Source organism: Eubalaena glacialis, chromosome 9, assembly GCF_028564815.1.
Source record: "Eubalaena glacialis isolate mEubGla1 chromosome 9, mEubGla1.1.hap2.+ XY, whole genome shotgun sequence".
Classification (NCBI taxonomy): domain Eukaryota; kingdom Metazoa; phylum Chordata; class Mammalia; order Artiodactyla; family Balaenidae; genus Eubalaena; species Eubalaena glacialis.
This window is the reverse complement of record NC_083724.1, coordinates 113,607,824-113,629,746: the sequence shown is the minus strand read 5'-3', so window position 1 is coordinate 113,629,746 and position 21,923 is coordinate 113,607,824. Positions and strand designations below refer to the sequence as shown.

General features: G+C 47.6%; 1 protein-coding gene across 1 annotated transcript; it reads left to right on the top strand.

Moving 5' to 3' along the window:
• Positions 1–711: 711 nt before the first annotated feature.
• Positions 712–20,495, top strand: TRIM35 (tripartite motif containing 35). Its single transcript, XM_061199440.1, has 6 exons — positions 712–1,237; positions 13,090–13,185; positions 15,417–15,647; positions 17,188–17,210; positions 17,975–18,093; positions 19,490–20,495. The coding sequence occupies exons 1-6, from the start codon at positions 803–805 to the stop codon at positions 20,065–20,067; spliced, it is 1,482 nt and encodes a 493-aa protein (XP_061055423.1). The 5' UTR covers positions 712–802; the 3' UTR covers positions 20,068–20,495.
• The last annotated feature ends 1,428 nt before the right edge of the window (positions 20,496–21,923 follow it).

Genomic DNA, 21,923 nt, shown 5'->3' with positions numbered 1-21,923 from the left:
TCTGAACGTTGTGAAGTGATCAACGTGACACAGGTTGGAGAGACTCAGGCCTGCTGTACCTGGCAGGAATTTAGCCTGGATTCCAGTTCCCACAGCTAACTTTGCAGACGTCCTTGATCTCTGTTTCACTCACAAGGAAATAGATTTTGGAAAGATGGTGACTTGCCCGCCTATTCAATCACGGGACAAGAATCGGATCTTCTCAGAGGTCTTCCACTGCCCCCTTCTCTCATTTGTTCCCGCCTTACCCCAGGGGGCAGGCACACGACTGCCCAAAATAAGTAAGCAACTAATGCAAAAGCGGGCACAGATCTTTGAAAGGGCACTGCAAACTCTTAAGCGGTGAAAAAGCTAACGACGCCGTTAAGATCAGACTTCACTTCAGAACCACGAAGTAAGGAGCTCTGGCTTCTTCCACCTCACGGGCCTGAGATTTCCGGGGACCGCTTAAGGAAGGGGCTCCTAGACTTCATTTCCCATTTGAAATCGTAAGTAGGTTGCAGCGACACGGAGGCCCTAGAACACTGCTGGGGAGTTTCTTCCCGGCTAAACTGGCTCGCCTGGGACCGACCGGGGCTGCGGAGCATACGGTGTCCACCCCGCTCTTCCGGGGTTTCCCAAGCCGACCGGAACTGGGGCGGAGCCTCCTGAGCGCGCCCAGCGCGATTGGCCGGCACCGCTGTCGCTCAGTGCTCCGAGTGGAAGGGGCTGACCGCCGGCCTCCGCAGGGTCGCGGGAGCCGCGCGGCGGATGGGAGGGGCCGGGGCGAAAGTTGCGGCCGCGGGATCCGGGATTCGGGGCAATGGAGCCGGGCCCCGCCTTGTCCCCCGGGCCTTCCCGCTCCTTCAAGGAGGAGCTGCTCTGCGCCGTCTGCTACGACCCCTTCCGTGACGCCGTGACTCTGCGCTGCGGCCACAACTTCTGCCGCGGGTGCGTGACCCGCTGCTGGGAGGTGCAGGTGGCACCCACCTGCCCGGTGTGCAAGGACCGCGCGGCCCCCGCCGACCTGCGCACCAACCACACCCTCAATAACCTCGTGGAGAAGCTGCTGCGCGAGGAGGCCGAGGGCGCGCGCTGGACCGGCCACCGCTCTCCGCGCCTCTGCCGCCTGCACCGCGGCCAGTTCAACCTCTTCTGTCTCGACGACAAAGAGCTGCTGTGCTGCTCGTGCCAGGCCGACCCCCGGCACCAGGGGCACCGCGTGCAGCCGGTGAAGGACACTGCCCACGACTTTCGGGTAAGCGCGGCCGCGAGCCGGAGGTGGCCGAGCGCGCACGTGGGCTGGAACGCAGCACCCTGACCCCGCTGCTCCTGCACTCCAGCCTGCCAGAGCTGGCTGTGCCCGGTCCTGCCCCTCTTCCCCCTGCCAGCTTGCTGGTGCCTCCTCGGGACCCCCACTCCCTGCCGCTGGTAACATACAGAGGCTGCCTTCTTCATCAAGGCCGGCCCAGGGGCCTGAGATGGGAGGAGAGAGAATGTCAACAGGAAGTGTGAGAACTGGGGTTACAGGATGTTCTCAAGACACCTCCCCACCCCGCCCCACCTCTGAAGGGCTGAGGCCGTGCACCCTTTCTACCACAGGTGTGTGGCCCATGCCCCTTTTAGAAGCACAGGTGTGGGTAGGCCCGCAACCCTGGAACTTGGCACATTCAGGGTGGAGGTGCAGGACCCCAAGACCTGGCCAAAGATGTGGAGCCTTTTAGATCTCCCCACATCTCTCCCCTCCTTCCCGGGCTGGAGCCCTGTATTGTGTAGCTGTGGGGAGGCCTCTGGCCCTGGCCCTGGCCAGCTGGTCTCTTCTGGATCACTCTCTCAGCATCCCCCTAGAGTTCCAGTGGCTATAAATAAGGTAAGGAGCAATTTTAGGGCAAACTAACATGGAGAAGTTTTTGGCAGAGGAAGGAAGAATGATCAGGAAATAAGGATTAGCCATCTCAGGGGTTTTCAGATTTTTTGACCTCAGCTAGCACATGGTAAGACATGTTTTTTCCATTGTGACCCAGACCTGCCACATGCATGTATGGTGTCTGTATCAGCTGAAGCAAAAGTTCTGTGAAAATGTCTATTGTACTCAGGTATTTTCTGTCGTTTTATTTTAAAAACTGCACAGGGTGTAAAACATTAATTTATTTCATCACCTACTAAAACCTACTAATACATAGGTCAGACCCACAGTTTGGAGAACCCAGCTTTGCTGGTCTGAAGCTGAGTGTATTGAAAAGGAGGCACTATAAGAATGCCTGTCTCCAGACACTGTTTTAGTTTGTTTGCTTTAATGCTTTTCTTAAGAAATATCAAAAGTTGACAGTTCCATACACATATTGACAAAGTTCAAGTGAAGGGGAATGTCATCAATATGCTTGTTTGAACCCTACACTAGCTCGGCAACGGGATAAGCCTGTAACTGCTGTCACAGTGGTCCACAGCAGTGCTTTTTCTCATTCATTTCCCTTGGTAGAAGTGCCAGGTCCTGATTTGGGACAGCTGAAGTAACTGCTGGGTATTCTGGGGGCTGGGGTTGAGGTAGGGGGCCACCATGGATCAAGTCATGACGAATCACCATGGGACTGCCAGAAGTATAGATCAGGAAGATGGGCAGGGGTCAAGGCCAAGAGCACTAAAGCAGAACCCAGGTCTGAGCTAAGCCAGGATTCAAGATCAGTGAGCCAGGGGCTTCCCTGGTGGCGCAGTGGTTGAGAATCTGCCTGCCAATGCAGGGGACACGGGTTCGAGCCCTGGTCTGGGAAGATCCCACATGCCGCGGAGCAACTAGGCCCGTGAGCCACAACTGCTGAGCCTGCGCGTCTGGAGCTTGTGCTCCGCAACAAGAGAGGCCGCGACAGTGAGAGGCCCGCGCACCGCGATGAAGAGTGGCCACTGCTCGCGGCAACTAGAGAAAGCCCTTGCACGGAAACGAAGACCCAACACAGCCAAAAATAAATAAATTTAAAAAAAAAAAAAGAAAAGATCAGTGAGCCAGGTGCCCCGAAGTGCATATGGTCTAATGACATCTTTCTGTTTATTCAGCAGATGCCTTGTACTGCTAGGCCCTGGGGATACTGCAGGACACGAGCTAAACAGTAATTCATACCTTCAAGGAGCTTCAAGCAGAGACTGAGGGGTTAGGAAGTGTTAGCCAGGTGAAGGGGGGTCAGGGAGGGTATTTCAGGCAGAGGCAGCAGCATGTGTAAGGGTCCAGAAGCAGTGACTTTCCAGGCACTGAGAGAATGAGGATGGAGATGCAGAAGGAGCCAGGAGGCCCCAGTCTTGGCCTTTGTCCTAAAGGCTGTAGGGAGTAGTTGGAGGGTTTTAAACAGAGGAATGATGCTGACAGACCAGTGGGCACTCAGGGAGGTGTCTGAGGGGGTGGGGAGTCCAGTCCCGAAAGGTCTAAGGAGTGTGCTCAGCCTGGTGCTGGGTGGCATCACTCGTGTGTTAGACAGCTGTGCGCCAGGACCTATCCTGGGTGCTGAGGCTGCAGAGGTCAGTAAGCCAGAGCCCCTGCCCCACGGAGCTCGCACTGTAGTGTGGGGACGTCAGCCAGCAAATAGACAAGTTGTTCTGGATGGGTGGATAGGTGGTGGTGGTGGGGACAGTGTGGGAAGGCCGGACAGGTGAGAAGGGGCTGATGGGGAGCCCTGAAAGCTCTTCCACAGGGGCTTTGCAGTGAGATGTGTACATTCGAAAGATTACTTTGGCAACCATATGAAGAACTCCAGCAAAAATAATCATGCCAGCCAACACTTTTTGACCACTTAACTAGGTACCATGTGCTCTTAAGTGTTTACTTGTCAACACACTTAATCCTCACAAAAACCCTATGAGGTTGTGTATTAGTTTCTTCTTGCTGTTGTAATAAATTGCCACAAACTTTGTGGTTTAACGCAGTACAGATTTATTAGCTTACAGTTCTGGAGGTCAGAAGTCTCAACATCAAGGTGTTGGCTCCATGCCTTTTGGAGGCTAGGAGAGGATTTATTTCATTGCCTTGTCCAGCTTTCAGAGGCCCCTTTCTTCATCTGTGAAGTGCATCATTCCAACTTCTGCTTCTGTTGTCCCATTGTCTTCTCTAACCCCCCTGCCACCCAATCGTAAGGAGCCTTGTGATTACAAGGGGCCCCTGGAGACAATCCAGGATAATCTCCCCATCTTAAAATCCATATTTTAATCACATCTATGAAATCCCTTTTGCCATGTAAGGTGACACATTCCCAGGTTCTAGGGATTAGGACGTGGACATCTTTGGAGGGGCTGTTATTCAGCTTGCTATAGGTGGGTACTGTTCTCCCCATTTTACAGGCAATGACACTGAGTCTCACAGAGGTTAAGCAACTTGTCCAGAGTTAGAGCAGTTACTGTAGAGTTCACCTGGGGCCTTGCTCCGCTCTTACTCTGGTCATGGACTTTGATAGAAGCGTCTCTGGTCCCAGGGTAAGACTGTCCCTGCTAGCCCTCTGTTCCGGAGCCGTGAGGGCAGCTGCCTCTGTGTGTGGGTTCTTAGAGGCTTGTGTGGATGAGGACCATCATCGGTGGGCCGACAGGTGTGGACTGAGTGCCCGCTCTGTGCCAGGCACAGTGTGTGCAGGAAAGGGCAGGGTGGTCCAAGCCCCTGCCTTCTTGGAGTCAGGTGGGCGTGATCGAATACTAATCACGCCAATGGTCAGTCACGGGGAGTGAAAGCGGTACATCTAGGATTAGAACGCAGGTCTCCTGACTCCCAGTCTGACGTTTGGCCCAGCTTGCATCTTCAGAGCAAACCAGCCCTGAACCTCCACCAGGTCCCAGGCCTCAGAACTGCCTTGTCTAGACCCCTTGCTTCTCCATCTCACCGGACTGATAAGACGGCCATTCTCTGCCCTTCAGCTTCTTCCTGCCCCAGACCCAGCCTCTTCCCCTTCTGGGGTTACCTTCTTAGAATCAGTCTAGCCAAGCCTAATCGAGGTTTATTCCAGGCACCTCTTAAGTCTTCCCCCTTCCAATTCTTTCCCTTTTTCCCAACTGCTCAGCCTCATCCTGGATCTCTCCTTATGGGCCAGGCCTTCCCAGATCCAAGTTGTACTGGAGGATGTTTAATTGCCTCCTGGCAAGGCCTGTGACCAGGGGCAGGATGGGGTCTTACTGAGCACCGCCCATTGAGGCTCCTGAGTTAGGGGGCCTAGCACTAGTTGCCATGGTAGACACCTGCTTCTTAAGGAGGACTGACCACCAAGGGGAAAGGAAGAATGGGAGCCTGGATTGGAGTTGGAGAAGAAGGGCATCTGAATGAGATCAAGTTGTCCCAGATGCATCTCTGCAGTCCATTTAAGAAACCTGGAAAATAAACCAGGAGGAGAGTTAAGTTACCTGGGACCAAGTGACACTCAATAGTAACGAGCTAACACGTGCCTGGTGCACTCTTATAGGCACTGAACATGGATCCTCACAGCCATCCTCTGAGCTAGGTAGTGTTCTCATCCCTCTTATCCGGATGAGGAAACTGAGGGGCCGAGAAGTTAAGGAACTTGCTCAAGATCACCCGCTACTAAGTGGAGGAGCTGGGATTTGAACCTGGGTGGCCAAGTGCCAGAGCTCTTAGCTGCTATTTCAATCTGCCTGAAAAACAAATGTTTGAAATACGTAGGAAAAATGACACTACCTGGAGACAGATGCCAGGAAATCCTGGTGATGGGCTAGGTGAGCATGTACAGAGAAAACTGCATTCTTCATTTTTATGGTGGCATTTGAGAGACCATGGGCACTTTCTTGCCTTTATCTTTCAGGGTTGGAGCCTGACTGCCCGAGAAAGAGCTTTTGCCAAAGTTCTCACCAGTGGTCAGTGAAAAGGACAAGGTACAGATCAGGCCTCCGAGCTCTCGATCCAGGAGGCCATGGGGTGTAGTGGAGAGAACGTCAACACCCAGTGTATTTGTCACCTGGGCAAGTGGTTAGTTGAGCATCTAGTTTGTGCTGAGACCTGGAGATGTGCAGTGGTTGAAACAGTCTCTACCTTTTCAGAGCAAGCCTTCATTCCGTCTGCAGTTTATGGAGCACCACTGTGCTCGGTGAGAGGACCAGGCAAGAGGACCTGCCCCCAGGAAGCCTGCAGCCTTTGCAGGAAAGTGAGGCGGTGATGCTAGGTACGAAGTTCAGTGGCAGAGGTGTCCGCAGAGAGGCAACTAAACTCTACTGGGGAGGCCAAGGCGGCTTTCTGGAGGAAATGAAGAGGGCCTGAGCTTAGTTTTCAAGGCCACTTTGGGATAGTTGGGTGAAGCAGGTGGGAATCGGTCAGAAGCAGCAGTATATGTAGGGCCTCAGAGGACAGAGAACCTGGCTTGTGCTGGACAACCCTGGCTGCACACATAGCTCTAGCACTTTGATAAGTACTTGAAAGGGTGCTGTGACAGGAAAGAATATTCTCTTACTGGCACCCTTCCCCTTTTCTATTATATCACATAGCACCTGTGTTAATGGATATTTTGGGTAAAACAATATTGTAAAATCCTTACAGTATTAAATATGCTATTGAAATTTGCTGCTTAAGGTATCAAATTGTAATTTTTAAAAACACTTTGTAGACTATATGATCACATTCTGAATTCTTTAGTGTAAATAAAAACTTCCTATTTTGTGTGTATTTATAATTTAAGTCATCTTGAATGTTATAATTGAAGCCAAAATCAGAGCTCTTGCTGGGCTTGGGCCCTGGGTGATGTTCCAGATGTGTCATGGGCCACTTAGCTCCACCCAGGGCAGTGATGACCCTTATTGGTCCTGACCAGCCTTTGCACCAGAGCCCCCACTAGTCTCTGTCATTTCAGGCACTCCTTGGACTACATGCAGGTCCCTGAATGGTGGGTCCAATTGTGATCCAAGTGTGTTTAGTGTTAAAATCAGAACATCAGAAGCAAACATGAAAAGTGTATTGTTTATATTCATTTGAAATCGCACTTTCTACCTGTAGTATTTTGTAGGTTAACCACTAAATGTATATAGGGGAAAAAAGTGGAATAAAAAATCTACAATCTAAAAAAAGACAAGGAAGAGAAGAAAAAGACGTATTGAGCAAGCAGGACAGATAGCACAGAACGAGAAGGTGGACTTAAATGCAATTATATTGGTAATTATGTTAAGTACTCCAGTTAAATGACAAAAGCTGTCTGACTGGATAAGAAAACAAAATCCAATTCTGGGCCACTTAAATTTGATGAAGTCATTAAATGAAAAAATTGCATTTGCTTAAATTCAGTATCCTTTTGTGATTGAAAAAAAAATGAGCAAACTAGGAATAGAAGGAACTTCATTAAACTGCTTAAGAATACCAAAAAACTTATAGCAAATATCATATTTAATGGTGAAACTTACAGTTTTCTTACTGAGAGCAAGAAAAAGGCAGGAATGCCTGTTATGACCAATTTTATTCAAGTTTGTATTGGAGAGCCTAGCAAATAAAGTCAGTCAGGAATAAAGGCATAAGGTTTGGAAAGAGGGAAACAACACTGACATTATATGCAGATAATATGATTGCATCTGCATAGAAATTTCTGTTGCATAGAAAATAAAAAGGTGCTATAGATAAATTATAAATATGTAAATGAGTTTAGACAGAATGCTGGTTTGCAAAATAAAGATTAAAAGTTGTATTTATATCAGTAGCAAATAGAAAATTTAAAAAACCATTTCCAACAGTATTTAAAAAATCAGATATCTGGGAATAAATGTAATGAGAAGTGTGCAGAACTCTGGCAGGGAAAAATAGAAAACTTTGTTGAGGGACATCAAAGAAGACTAAGTGGGAAGATATACCATATTCATAGATTAGAAGACAGTATTTTAAAGATGTCAGTTATCCTCAAACTGACCTGTAGAGTCAATTCTATCCCAATCAAAATCCCAACATGATTATTTTGTGGAATTTGACAAGCTGATTTTAAAATTTACATGCAAGCTCAAAGGGCCAAGAATTGCCAAAGCATTCTTAGGAAATATTTATTAGATCTCAGTTTATGTTGTAGCTGTAGAAGTTAAGATTGTGATACTGGCACAAGGATAAACAGATGGCCAGGGAAACAGACTGGGGAACCTAGAAACAGATCTGTATGTGATGTATAACAAAGATGGCCTTCAGACCAGTAGGGGAATGGTAGTATTCTTTTTAAAAAAATTTTTTTTTAATTTTATTGAAATATAGTTGATTTACAATGTTGTATTAGTTTCTAGTTTATTCTTAAATAATGCTTTTGGAGTAAACAAGCTACTGGGTCACACCATTCACAAAATAAACGTCAGGTATCCACATTAGACCCAAATGTGAAAGGAAAGCTACAACTTTAAATAATATAGGAGATTATCTTTATGACCTCAGAGTAGGGAGGTATTTCTTAAAACCAACGAGCACTAATTCCAGAGGAAAACACTGATACATTGGACCACAATGAAATTAAGAAATAGAAGTGATAACAATAGAAGATACTCGTTATGCATTTAACCCATAAAAGACATACATTGTGTATTTATAATAAATTCTTACATACCAGTAGGAAAATGGCAGGCAACTCAATAGAAAAAGGGTCAAAGATTTTAATAACAGGTATTTAAAAATAGAGATCCAAATGGTTAATAAACATTTTTCATTAACATTGTTCATGTGGTATAAATTGGTACATCTGCTTTGGAAAAACGTTTGGCATTTATCTACCAAAGTTGAAGATACATGTACCTGTGGCCCAGCAGTTCTACCCCCAGGAATATTTTGTAGAAGAACCAGTGTACCTGTGCACTAGGAGACCTATACAAGAATGTTCATCCTATTTGTATTACTTGAAGTTGTAAATGACTCAGCTATCCATTGATAACGGAATGGATACCTGATTGTGGTGTATTCATAAAATAGATTACAATGCAACGATGAACGGGTAAACTTACATACAATTATGTACTTGAATCCTACAAACTTTATGTTACATAGAGGAAGCAAGACACAAAAGAATATATGTAGTTTTATTCCTTTAATATAAAGCTCAAAACCAGGCAAAACTAAAGTGTATTATTTAGGTTAGGGATCATACATAGTGGATATAACTATAAAGAAAAGCAAGGAAGTACCACAGAAATTAGGAGTTTCCTCTGACAGAAAAAAGGGATTAAGGTTCAGAAGGGACATGTCCTGGGTGGTGGTTACAGGGGTGTTCAGTTTATAATTATTTAAGAGATGGCACGTTTATGTCTTATGCAAAGAAAATAAATTGGTGACAACAACAAAGGAGATTGAAAGGTATAAAGTAACTCATTAAATTGGAGAGAAAAGGGAATTAATTCCCTGGCGGTCCAGGGGTTAGAACCCTGCACTTTCACTGCCGTGGGTCAGGGTTTCATCCCTGGTAGGGGAACTAAGATCCCGCAAGCTGCGCAGCAGGGCCAAAAAAAAAAAAAAAAAAAATTGGAGTGAAAAGGAAGGAATTTCCTCTCATTAAGGGAGGAAAGCTCTTGGTAAGTTATAAGAAAAGGTTAAAACTTCTGAAGTTTTCATTTTATAGGCTTTTAAAAATTTGAGGTATGACTTATATACAGTTAGATGCATAGATCTTAAATGTTCAGTTGGATGAATTCTATTACACACACCCTATACCTGCTACTCCAAACGAAGTAGAGAACATCTCCATCACCCTGGAGGGGGTCCCTCCTTCTTCCCAGTCAGTCTTCCACCAAGAGCAACCACTTTCTGATTTATCACCTTGGATTAGTGTTGCCTGATCTTGAACTTCACATAAATGAAATGATACTGTATGTACTCTCCTCCAGAGTAGTATGTACATATACTTTTTGATTCACCTATCTTATACGTATCAGTAGTTTGCTCCTTTTTTTACTGCTAAGTAGCTTTCCATTGTATGAATATACCATAATTTACTCACCCATCTCTTGCTGATGGACATTTGGGTCATTTCCAGTTTTTGATTTTCCATAAGTTTTTAAGATGCATTGTTTAATTTGACATTTATGGGAGGAAAATTTCATTCACATGCTAGGTTGTTTAAGGAATTGGGCAAAGTATGGCCTGAACTATAAGCTTTTATTCTCCAGAACTAAAGAAATTGACATGTTTGATGTCAACAAATTCGGAAATAAGATGACACATTTGGAAATACAAAAGACAACTAGACAACATAGTAGTAGCTCCCTTAATGAAATAGGGTGGGTAGTCTTGTGGTTAAGACTGTGGCCTTTATTCTTGGACAGTTCTGCAGACAGATCATGGCTCTGCTGCTAACTATAGTTTTGGCAAGTTACTTAACTCTTCTGGGCCTTCTTTTCTCTTCTGTATATTAGCAATATAGCGCCTACCTTGCAGAAATGTAAGAATTCGATAGAATGATGTTTGTAAAGTACCTAATTTAGTGCCTTGTGCATAGTACATGCTCAATAATAACTGCTTGCTGGTGATAATATAATCATCGGTGGGTCTCACCACCTAGCATCTCAGAGAAGGGCACATTTTATTTAGGGTTGGGATTTGCTGAATTAAAGCAGAACTCTCCAAGTGATTGAAAAGTTTGGGAAGGGCAAGGGACTGTCACCGCCCTCCCATCTCCATTACCCCGTAAATCCCGGACTGAAGGTTGAAGGGCAGAGGGTTGGGCTGTGTTGTTTGGGGCCAGCATGCCCCTGGGTAATGTGACTTGCTTCACTCCTGTCATTCACACTTCTTTGGCAAATCGTGGAATTGTCTTTGGGGACCCTATTACATAACTTTGCAACAAAACATCTCGTCCCACAATATAACACATTGGGATGATATTTCAGTGGTTTTGTGGGACGCTCATGCTAATGTTATTTTGCTGTTGAGGAGACACACCTTAGAGATGATAATACTACAGAGAACAGTATTTTTTTAAAATCTGTTAAATATTGTCAAGAAGAACATAAACCTGACTAGAATGAATAGAAAACAAAAGCTGCAGAAAAAGAAATCATTGTTTATTTTCTGTAGAAGCGTGGTTAAAAGAATGGACTGTGGAACAGGACAGATGGGCTAGTTATCTAGTGCTGTGTAACAAATTACCCCAATCATAGTGGCTTAAAACAAAAATGTCTATTATGTCATGGTTTCTGTAGGTCAGGAATCTGGCATGACCTGGCTGGGTGTTTCTGCCTCAGGGTCTCATGATGCTGCAGTGTTGGTTGGGGCTACAGTCTCATCTGAAGGCCCAAGTAAGCCAGGATCCCCACTCAGGCTCACTTGTGTGGTTGGTGGCAGGATTTGGGTCCTTGGGGCTGTTGGTTGGATACCCTCAGTTCCTAGCCCCATGGGCTGCTCCAGAGGGTGGATCACTTCCATCCAAGGGAGCAAGCACGGGAGGGCAAGAAAGGGTGTGTGCAGGCTTTTTGTAACCTCAGTTCATGTCCCATCACTTTTGCCATATTCTGTTGGTTAGAAGCAAGTCACTAGATCCAGCCCACAGGGAGGGGATTCCACCAGGGCATGAGTACTGGGAGGTGGGATCATTGGGGCCATTTTAGAGGCTGTCTCCTTCAATCTGTGCTCTGGCCCCAATGATGGATGTCCCTCCCACATGCAGAGTATGTTCACCCCCTCCCAAGATTCCCAAGCATCTTGTCCCATTACAGCATCAGCTTGAAGTCCAGAATCTCGCCATCTAAATCAGGCCCAGGTAGGGATGAGGCTTTTGAGGACAAATCTGTATTTGTCACTCATAACAAATTACCCCCAAATTTGGCAGCTTAAAACAACAAACTTTCTTATCTCACAGGAGGGAGGGATCACTGGGAACCATCTTAGAGGCTTCCTGCCATCACTGTTTAGGTTCTCATCCTTGCTCTGCCATGAATTAGCTGTGTGCCCTTGGGCTAGTCACTTCCCCTTTCTGTGCTTCAGTTTTTTCATCTCTAAAAGGGGGCTGACAAAATTACTAATAGGAATAATGTGATGATTAAGTGATGTAACGTGTAAAGTAATTAGCAAAGTCCCTGGCACATAGTAAATGCGCAATCCATGGTAGTCATTTATAATTAATGTTGTTAGAATTGTTATTTTTCCAAAGAGAAAACTTGCGAGGCTTTTTCAGAATGTAGAGGGAAAAGGATAAAGATGGAGAGAAAATGCTAGGCCTGGGATACAAAAGGTCAGAATCCAACCTAAAACCAGCAGTGGTTCCTCTAGGAGCCCAGGGAGATCAGAGCAGAGGTTAAATTTATAAAACAAAAACTAAGCAAGAAGTATTTGAATCTGCTGATTAAAGTCTTTCACACGATCCAAGCACTATTAGAATATCAGGATAAGGCAGGGATGCGGGGAGACGTGTACAGTAGGCCCTCTGTAGTTGCAGGTTCCACATCTGTGGATTCAACCAATGGGAGATCAAAGATACTCGGTGGGGGGGGGGGGAATCCAGAAAGTTCCAAAAAACACAACTTGAATTTGCCACTCTGGCAACTATTTACATAGCATTTACATTGTACTTACAACTACTTACATAGCATTTTATACAAATACGACACCATTTTTATATAAGGAACTTGAACATCTTTGGATTTCAGTATCCATGGGGATCCTGGAACCAATCCCCTATGGATACCAAGGGAAGACTGCAGTTTAGATAAGGCCCTGTGGGAAGAACTGGGTCAACCCCACTATCAGGCGTATTCTTTCGTGACTGCAGACCAGTCCAGTTCAGAAAGTCACCAAGGGAGCCTGTGAGCACATTGTCTTTACCGTCGGGCCCACAGCTCGGGTTCATGGCCCAGCCTGCACCAGCTTTAGGCCAAGCGGGATGCCTTCTGTGCTGTCCCGTGACCAGCGTGGGAGGGAACAGGTCCCTTTACCTCCTCACCCTGTTTCTCCGTCTGTATCAGGTATAAAGAAGGGGCCGGGTTAGAGGGTATCTGAGGCCCTTTATGCCGTACCCCATCCAGTTCAAGGTCAGGGCTGTTTTCCAGCTGCGTCCCACAGCACGTGGCCGGACCGGGTTCAGTAAATGTGGTCGAGTGGTACCCACGGTGAAGTGCAACTCCCGCTGTGATGTGGCGTGCCGCATCCCTGCCCGGCCTCCGCCCTAACCTGCCTCCTTGCCTCCTCCTCGCCCCTCACGGCAGGCCAAGTGCAGGAACATGGAACACGCGCTGCGGGAGAAAGCCAAGGCCTTCTGGGCCATGCGGCGCTCCTACGAGGCCATCGCCAAGCACAATCAGGTGAGTGACGCTGGGGCTGAACGGGGCGATGGGGACACCCGGGGTTGCTGGGGGGAGAGGTGCAGGTGGGCTGGCCCTGGCCATGCTGCTGCCCACAGGGTCGGCCTTCGCCAGCCCTGATGGCCTCGCACAGCCTTGCCCTCGGATGCCGGTTGTGGCTGCGTGGCCTCTTTAAACACCATGCCAGCAGCCATGGAGCAGCTTCAACAGCCCCCTGCGCCACCTGCCCTGTGGTTTCAGGCTGACAGCACGTGCCACGCTGCACCACTTGCCCGGCCGCTCAAGCCAGCGACACCCTCATTCTCACTCGCCACGTCCATGGTCTCCAGAATGCATCCCGTCCGTTGACACTCCCGCTCCACTGCCACCATCCTGGTCCAGGTCCCCGCCTCCTACCTGGGCCCCGTACTTCCACTCTTGTCCTGCAGTCCACGCTCCTTGGAGTGGGCTGATCTTTTAGAAAAATAGATCAATTATGTCACTCTGCTTAAAACTGTCGAGTGGTTTCCATAGCACCCATGGCACAGTCCAGACTCCTCACCATCCAAGGCCCTCATCCAGCCTCCGTCTGCCCCTCAGCTTCATCTCCTCCCAAGCTTGGCCTGTGCCGTCTGCCTGGCTGGCCTGGTGCAGGATGTGGTGGGGACACCTAGGGAGTGTCCATGTGTCCAAGTGACAGCTGCTGTCTGTCCATCCCAGGCACTGTGGAATTCTCAGGTGGTCAGGTGTGAAGATTCCAGGATTCCGGCTTCATTAATGCTTTTCCTCTAAAGCCAGTCAATCCAGGTGGATGAAAAGTGAAAGTTTTGTGTTTACCTCTTTATTGAGGGGCTGCCATTGCCAGCATGAGAGTGGCTGGAGCTGAATTTACACTGGCTGGTTTTTCCTGTCTACTCTGTTTTTTATCTTCTGGTGTGATAAGAATCACCCCAGATCTCACTCTCTCCTTCTATACGTTATCAGTCTTTTTACCTGATATTTCAACAGTGCCATCTCTCCTCATATGCATTTCTTTGTTTATTAATAAGTGTGTACATCCTTTCACAAGTATAACAGCCATTTGCATTTCTTCTGTGAAGTTCACATTCTTTTTCTTGGAATGTTTGTCTTTTCTCCTTGCGCATTCATAAGAACACTATTATGAAGAAGAATAATAATCTACCATATAGGTTGGAAGTATTTTTCCTAGTTCGTCCTTTTTCAAAAAATCATTTCCCCCCTTTTTTGGTCATTTTCCTTTTTTCAGTGAATCATTTTGTCATCGTATTATCAGAGCCATAAACGTATATTGAATTTTCAGTTCAAAGATGTGGGTTACTAACCTGCCATTGCTAGAGCACACAATTCGAGTTGTTTTTCCAGAAGTTGTCATGGAATTGTACTTATGTATTTAAATGTATTAGTAGTCTCTTGCCATGTAAAACTTCTTATTTTTACATGTATCCAATTATCTCATTCTTTCTTTGAGGCTTCTCAATTTCATATCATGATAAGAAAGGTCTTTCTCATTCCAAGATGAGAAATAGGTCTCTGCTTTTTCTTTGAGTATATTTATGGTTTTGTTTTAACTTATTTTAAATGCTTTTCATAGTTATGATTAGGAGTGTGCATATTATTAATGATTCAGTTTTAAAATAAATACTTCCTACTATTTTTTTGGTAAGCCTCTCTTATCAAATTTGAAGTCCTGATATTGGAAGGCAAATAATTTGTTTTAAACGATTAGACATTGGATTTTATTTTGTTTATTTATTTACTTATTTTGGCCGTGCGGCGCTGCAGGCAGGATCTTAGTTCCCTGACCAGGGATTGAACCCCTGCCCCCTGCAGTGGAAGTGCGGAGTCTTAACCACTGGACATCCAGGGAACTCCCTGGAAGGCAAATAATTTTTTAAAATCTTTGCTGTTTGCCACAGTTCACTTCTGTGATTCAGGGCTTCCCTCACTATTGCACAACCTATACAGGTACAGAGTATTGCTGAGGAATTTATAGGACTACAGTTGTCATCTATAAGCAGTGATTTGATTGTATTTTTCATGTATCAAAACAACCTCATTAGGCTGTTTGACTTATTTTAAACTTATAAATTCGTGCTAAGAAAGCTGCATGTATATTTTGTCTTTCGAGGTTTTGCATGTGATTTCTCCTGAAAAATGGAGTTCCTTTGCTAAACATCTGGGAGCCACCGGGCTCGGTGATGGCTGAGGCCCCCTCCCGCCCTCTGCTGCAGGTGGAGGCTGCCTGGCTGGAAGGGCGAATCCGGCAGGAGTTTGACAAGCTTCGAGAGTTCTTGAGAGTGGAGGAGCAGGCCATCCTGGATGCCATGGCCGAGGAGGCCAGGCAGAAGCAGCTTCTGGCCGAGGAGAAGATGAAGCGGCTGGCGGAAGACACGGAGGCCCTGGCCCATGAGATTGAGCGGCTGCAGATGGAGATGAAGGAGGACGACGTTTCCTTTCTCATGGTGAGGAGCTCAATGTGCAGAGTCAGTGACAGGGGCCAGACGTTCAGGGGCCAGCGGGGAGCCTGAGGCCAGCGGCCCTGGCCGACCCAGCCTTCCCGTAGCTTCCAGACCCAGGGTTGGAGGAGCTTACAGATGCGGTGCTTGGCTTGTGTCAGGAGGCGGAGGAGCTTTTAATCAAGACCTTGAGGGCCTCTCCACTCCTCTCTGCCTCTCTCCTTCCCTCCTCCTCCCTCTCCCTTCCTCTCTTGCACTTATTCTTTCTCTCTCTTTTTTTGTTTCTTCTCTCTTGACGCCTTCTTGATACAGTGGAGTACTTTTTAAATAATTTTTTACGTGGGGCTTCTTCTAGATTTATGGAAAGTTGCCATTCTGTAGGTTATCTTTTTCACTTTCTTGATGACATCCTTTGAAGCACAAAAGTTTTCCTTTGCTGAAGTCCAATTTATCTGTTTTCTTTTGCTGTTTGCGCTTTTGGTGTCATATCTAAGAAACCATAGCCTGATTCAAGGTCATGAGTTTTATAGTCTTATCTCGACATTTAAGTCTTTGATCCATTTTGAGTTAATTTTTGTATATGTTACAAGGTGGGAATCCAGCCTTTTGCATGTGGATACCCAATTGTCCCAGCACCATTTGTTAAAGACCTTTCTTTTCCCATTGAATGGTCTTGGCACCCTTGTTGATAACCAGTTGACAGTAAATATGAGGGTTTATTTCTAGACTTTCAGTGTCCATTGATCTGTATGTCCTTATGTTAGTACCACACCGTCTTGTTTAGTGTTGCTTTTAATGAGGTTTTTTTTTTTAATTGAGATGTAGTTGATTTAGAATATTATATTAGTTTCAGGTGTTCAGCATAGTGATTCAAAATTTTTATAGATTTATATTCCATTTAAAGTTATTATAAAATATTGGCTATATTCCCTGTGCTGTAAATATATCCTTGTAGCCTGTTTATTTTGTACATAGTAGTTTGTGTCTCTTCATCCCCTCTCCTTATCTTGCCCCTCCCCTCTTCCCCTTCCCTACTGATAACCACTAGCTTGTTCTCTATATCTGTGAGTCTGTTTCTGTTTTATTATATTCATTTGTTTGTTTAATTTTTTTTTTTAGATTCCACATATAAGTGGTAACATACAGTATTTGTCTTTCCCTGACTTATTTCACTTAGCATAATATTGTTGTTGCAAATGCCAAAATTTTATTCTTTTTTATGGCCGAGTAGTAACTTTTAATAAGTTTTGAAACCAGAAAGTGTGAGCCACCAACTTTGTCCTTCTTTTCCAAGATTGTTTTGGCTATTCTGAGTCCCTTGAATTTCATATCAATTTTAGAATCAGCTTATCAGTTTCTGCAAAGAAGCCAGCTGTTATGTTGCTAGGAATTGCATTGAATCTGTAGATCAGTTTGGGGGGGTATTGCCATCTTAACAATATTAAGTCTTCTGATCCGTGAACATGGGATGTATGGCTCCTTTTGAGGTCAGAAACTCATGTTTTCTCTGTGTCTCTGTTTGTGTCTCTGGTTTTTTCTTTTTCAGAAACACAAGAGCCGAAAACGCCGGTAAGTTGCCAAGGCTGGTAGAGGGGCGGGGAGGAGTCGGCAGAAATACCAGGGGTGCAAACTCCCATGGCTCCAGGGCCAGGCATGTAATGAAGCTGTCTGGGTGCAATACAGAGGGAGCAGGGGGACTGACCAGGTGGAGAGCCCTCTTTCAAGGCACCCACTTCCGATTTGCAGTGGTGCAGTGTTGTTTTCCTGAGTGTGGAACGTGACCACTCCCTGTGTGGGGAGAGAGTGCCATCGTGCACAGGGCTTGTAGTTCTCTGGGGGCCAGCCCCCTGCCTCTGAGAGCCTCAGGACATGCTGGTTTGTGTTGATGGTTGTAGAGTTCACAGGGATGAATATGGAAGAACTGTGTCCCCATCAGAGCTGTACAAAGATGGAAGAAAGTGCTTTGGGCAGTAGTGAGTTCCCTGTCACTGGAGGTGTTGAAGCAAAGGCCAGTGACACCTTCAAAATGTGGGACTAGAGGGCCGTTAAGGTGCCTTCCAACTCATATACCCTGTGAGCTGATGTGTACGTGTGATTTCTGCCCACATGCATGTCTGAGAACCTCCTATTTATATTTATCCCAGTGGGGGCAGGATGGGCTCAAGTACTGAGTCCCAAAGGGGTGTGAGCTGCCCAGTTGGCTCCTGTTGTCTTGAGTAAGATGGCCAGGGAGTCTAGGCCTGAGGCAAGGGATCCTGTTTCCAGCTGACCCAGTTAGGCCCCAGGATGCATGGCCCTGGCCCAGCGCACCAGGCCCAATTCTCCTTTCCCAGCCTCTTCTGCACGATGGAGCCGGAGCCTGTCCAACCTGGTATGCTCATCGACGTTTGCAAGTACCTGGACTCCCTGCAGTACCGAGTCTGGAGGAAGATGCTCGTGTGTGTCGAATCTGGTGAGAGGGGCCCAGGCAGGTGTAAGAGGGGGGAGGTCATGCAAGGCAGAGAGCCAGCTGAACTCACTCCTTCCAGCTTCCCACCCCTCCTCCTCCTCCCCCAACTGGTCCCTTCTCCAGCCTCTTTCATTCAAGCCCCCGTGCCCTGCTCCCCTTCTTGCCCCACTGCTCAGACCCCTCCTGGCTGAACCCTTCCTTTTTGGGTCCTGACTCTTGGCCACCTCTTCAGAAAGAGCAACTGACTTCCCTTTCTATTCCGAAACGTATTGTATATATAATATAATGAAAGAGTTCCTCAGTTCAGGGGTGCCTCTCCAAGGTGATTCCAGCCCACATGAGTCACTATATCATGTGCTGTGGATTGAATGTTTATATGTCCCCCTGCCCTCCAAATTCATATGTTGAAGCCCTAACCTCCATGTGCTGGAATTTGCAAGCAGGGCCTTTGGGAGGTGATTAGGGTTAGAAGAGGTCATGAGGATGGGGCCCTATGATGGGATTAGTGCCCTTTTAAGAAGAGACACAAGAGAGCTGGCTTCCTCTCTCTCTCTCCCTCCCCTGTGTGAGGACACAGCAAGAAGGTAGCCATCTATAAACCAAAGAGGGCCCTCACCAGCAACTGAGCATGCTGGTACCCTGTTCTCTGAATTCCAGCCTCCAGAACTGTGAGAAATACAGTTCTGTTGTTTAAGCCACCCAGTCTCTTGATACTTTTGGAGTAGCAGTCCGAACATGATTTTACAGGGAGAAATGTCAGTGACCCAGGGGAATGTTACGTGCTTTTGTTAGATGTCACAGGCATTGTGTCAGGGTCAGGATCCCTGCCTGCATTGGCTTCCTGTGGCTGTCCGAACAAGGGACAAAGACTGAATGCTTTAAAATGGCAGAAATTTATTCTTCCGGAGGCTAGAAGTCCAAAACCAAGGTGTCAGCAGGGCTGTGCTCCCTCTGAAACCTGTAGGGGAGGATCCTTCTCTGCCTCTTCATACCTTGTGGTATTTGCTGTCAGACCTTGGCTGATGGCTGCAGCATTTTGACCTGTGCCTCCAATATCACAGGGCTTTTCCCCGTTATGTGTCTATGTCTCTTCTCTTTTATAAGGACAACAGTCATATTGGATTAAGGGCCCCCTCTACTCCAGTCTGATCTCATCTTAAATACTTATATCTGCAACAACCCCATTCTCAAATAAGGTCACCTCCTGAGATACTGGGGGTTAAGACTTGAACATAGCTTTTTTTGCAGGGCACATTTCAACCCATAACACCACCCCTCAGCCCAGGGCAGCCCCCTCCATGCACTGGGCCCGGTGGGACACAATCTGTCAGTTTAGGGGGACTGGAGGCATCAGGCTGGTTTGCTGATTTCACCCACGCTCTTCCCACTGCCCACCCAGTGCCTTTCAGCTTTGATCCCAACACTGCAGCTGGCTGGCTCTCCGTGTCAGACGACCTCACCAGTGTCACCAACCACGGCTACCGGGTCCAGGTAGAGAATCCGGAGCGCTTCTCATCAGCGCCCTGCCTGCTGGGCTCCTGCGTCTTGTCGCAGGGCTCGCATGCCTGGGAGGTGGACCTGGGGGCACTGCCGAGCTGGCGCGTGGGCGTGGTGCGGACGCGTCAGGATGCGGGCGCCGAGGGCCACTCGCACAGCTGCTACCACGACACGCGCTCGGGCTTCTGGTACGTGTGCCGCACGCAGGGCGTGGACGGCGACCACTGCGTGACCTCGGACCCCGCCACATCGCCCCTGGTCCCGGCCATCCCGCGCCGCCTGCGCGTGGAGTTGGAGTGCGAGGAGGGTGAGCTGTCCTTCTACGACGCGGAGCGCCACTGCCACCTGTACACCTTCCACGCCCGCTTCGGGGAGGTGCGGCCCTACTTCTACCTGGGCGGCTCGCGGGGGGACGGGCCCCCCGAGCCGCTGCGCATCTGCCCCCTGCGCATCACCGTCAAGGAGGAGCTGGATGGCTGAAGCCCGCCCTGCCGGATGCCGCCGGGTCTCGCGCCCCGGTCCCGTTTTCTTTCTGTCTCTTCCCAAAGGCACACTCGACTTGGTACCTCTCTGCCTCCCGCCTTCTTGCCAGGATCTTACTAATGGCCCTCCTTGTCCTTTAATGTGGCTCCAGGCCACGTGCCTCCTCCCTCAGTTTTGGTCCCTTCTCTACCCACCTTTGAAAGTCATCCAGGAGACACCTCCCTGATTAGGCTTTTCCCAAAGTTGTGGCATCCTCTGGATGTGAATTTTCTGATTGACATTCTAAGATTGCAGGGGATAATGTTTGCTTCTAGAATGGGTCTGTTTAAAAATGTAAGTTTCATCATTTTCCGAGAGTGGTGAGGCCAGCAGACTGGAAGAGGACTGCTGTTGACAAGAGTTTGTTACTCACACAGTCCCCAGGAGGAGGGGCCCTGCAATGGGGGGGGGGGGGGTTGGGGCAGCACCAGGGTCCTTAGGAGGCAGGGGGCGTGAGGGGAAAGCATGGGTGGGAGACTTATTGTACTTTTCAAGGGAAGGAACAGACCAGGCAGGGTAAGTGGGTTTATGATTGGCAAGTTGGAATACTTTTGACCAGCTCTAGGGTGCAGGGGCTGCCCCTAGTTGTCTGATACCTGGCCCTGGGATGATTAGGACAGGGGGATATTGGCCTGGAGTGGAGGAACCCTGTGAGAGCCTGATACAGGAGGTGGTTGGGGGGTATAGCTCTGCGTGTAGAAGGTTGGCTGCATTTGAAAGACGTGCTCATAGGGGAGTTGTTTGCTGTATCCAGGAATTTGCTAGCCAGAGAAGCCCCAGATACCAAAGTGTCAAGATTACAGAAAAGAAGAAAATACAGTTAATACAGGACCATTGCCATGGCTTTGGGGAGGACCCATGGCCAAGCTTGTCTGTCACTTTATACCAGTATTTAAAACTGCTCCAAGGGCCTCCCTGGGGCCCTTCAGTGTGGGGTTGGGGGCAAGGCTGCCCATCAGCTCGGCTCTGATTTATTGATTTACACTTCTTGGATGATTTCCTGTGAACAGAGGTTCCAGAGCACTTTAAAACACACAGTTTAAAAACCATGGTTTAGACTTGTCCCCTCTGTGGGCCTCACTTTCCTCATCTGCAAATGAGGTTGTAGGCCTGGAAGGCGGTGTCCTTCTGTAATTGTGTGGAGCATCTTCCTCTGATTCTTCTCACAAAGGTACAGAAGGGAGGGAAAGAGGGGCCCTTTCAGTTAGGAAGGTAGGAAGGGGACGCGGTCCAGGGGAAGTACAAGGAGGGAGGGAGCTCCAGGGCTCTTGTCTTTGCTGACCTCAGCCTGCTCGTTCTTGTTCTCCTGGCTTTTGCGTTCTCATCCTGATTTCTTCTCCCTCTGCCATGCCTACAGACTCCTACCTCCACCTTTTTTTTCCTCATACCTGCCTGCAGAGAGTTTTTAATTGTCAACTCACTGTGTCCTGGGACAGTACTGTAAAAGGAAATGTTTTCCCACTGGAGCAGTGTTCTAATGGGGGCGCTTTCCTGACCGAGGACTCACAAACTTTCTCCTGCTTGTGTCCCCTGTTCACAGAAATGGACATTTTAAGCAGAAATGATGATTCAAAACTAAAAATTGGTTATAAATAGGATGTGTACATCATTGGCGGCCATGGGGAGGGACGTGGTAGGATATGCCACTGAGTGAAGGAGAGCAGGTGTGGGCGAGGGGGTGAGGATGTTGGCAAACAGGTGTGAGCTGAGCAGGGCCCTGCTAAAGGCTCTCAGACTCAGCAAAGCTCAAGGCACTTTGCAGCCAACACATCTGAGTCCCGTGTGCACTTTCTACCATAAAGTATTTATCTAGC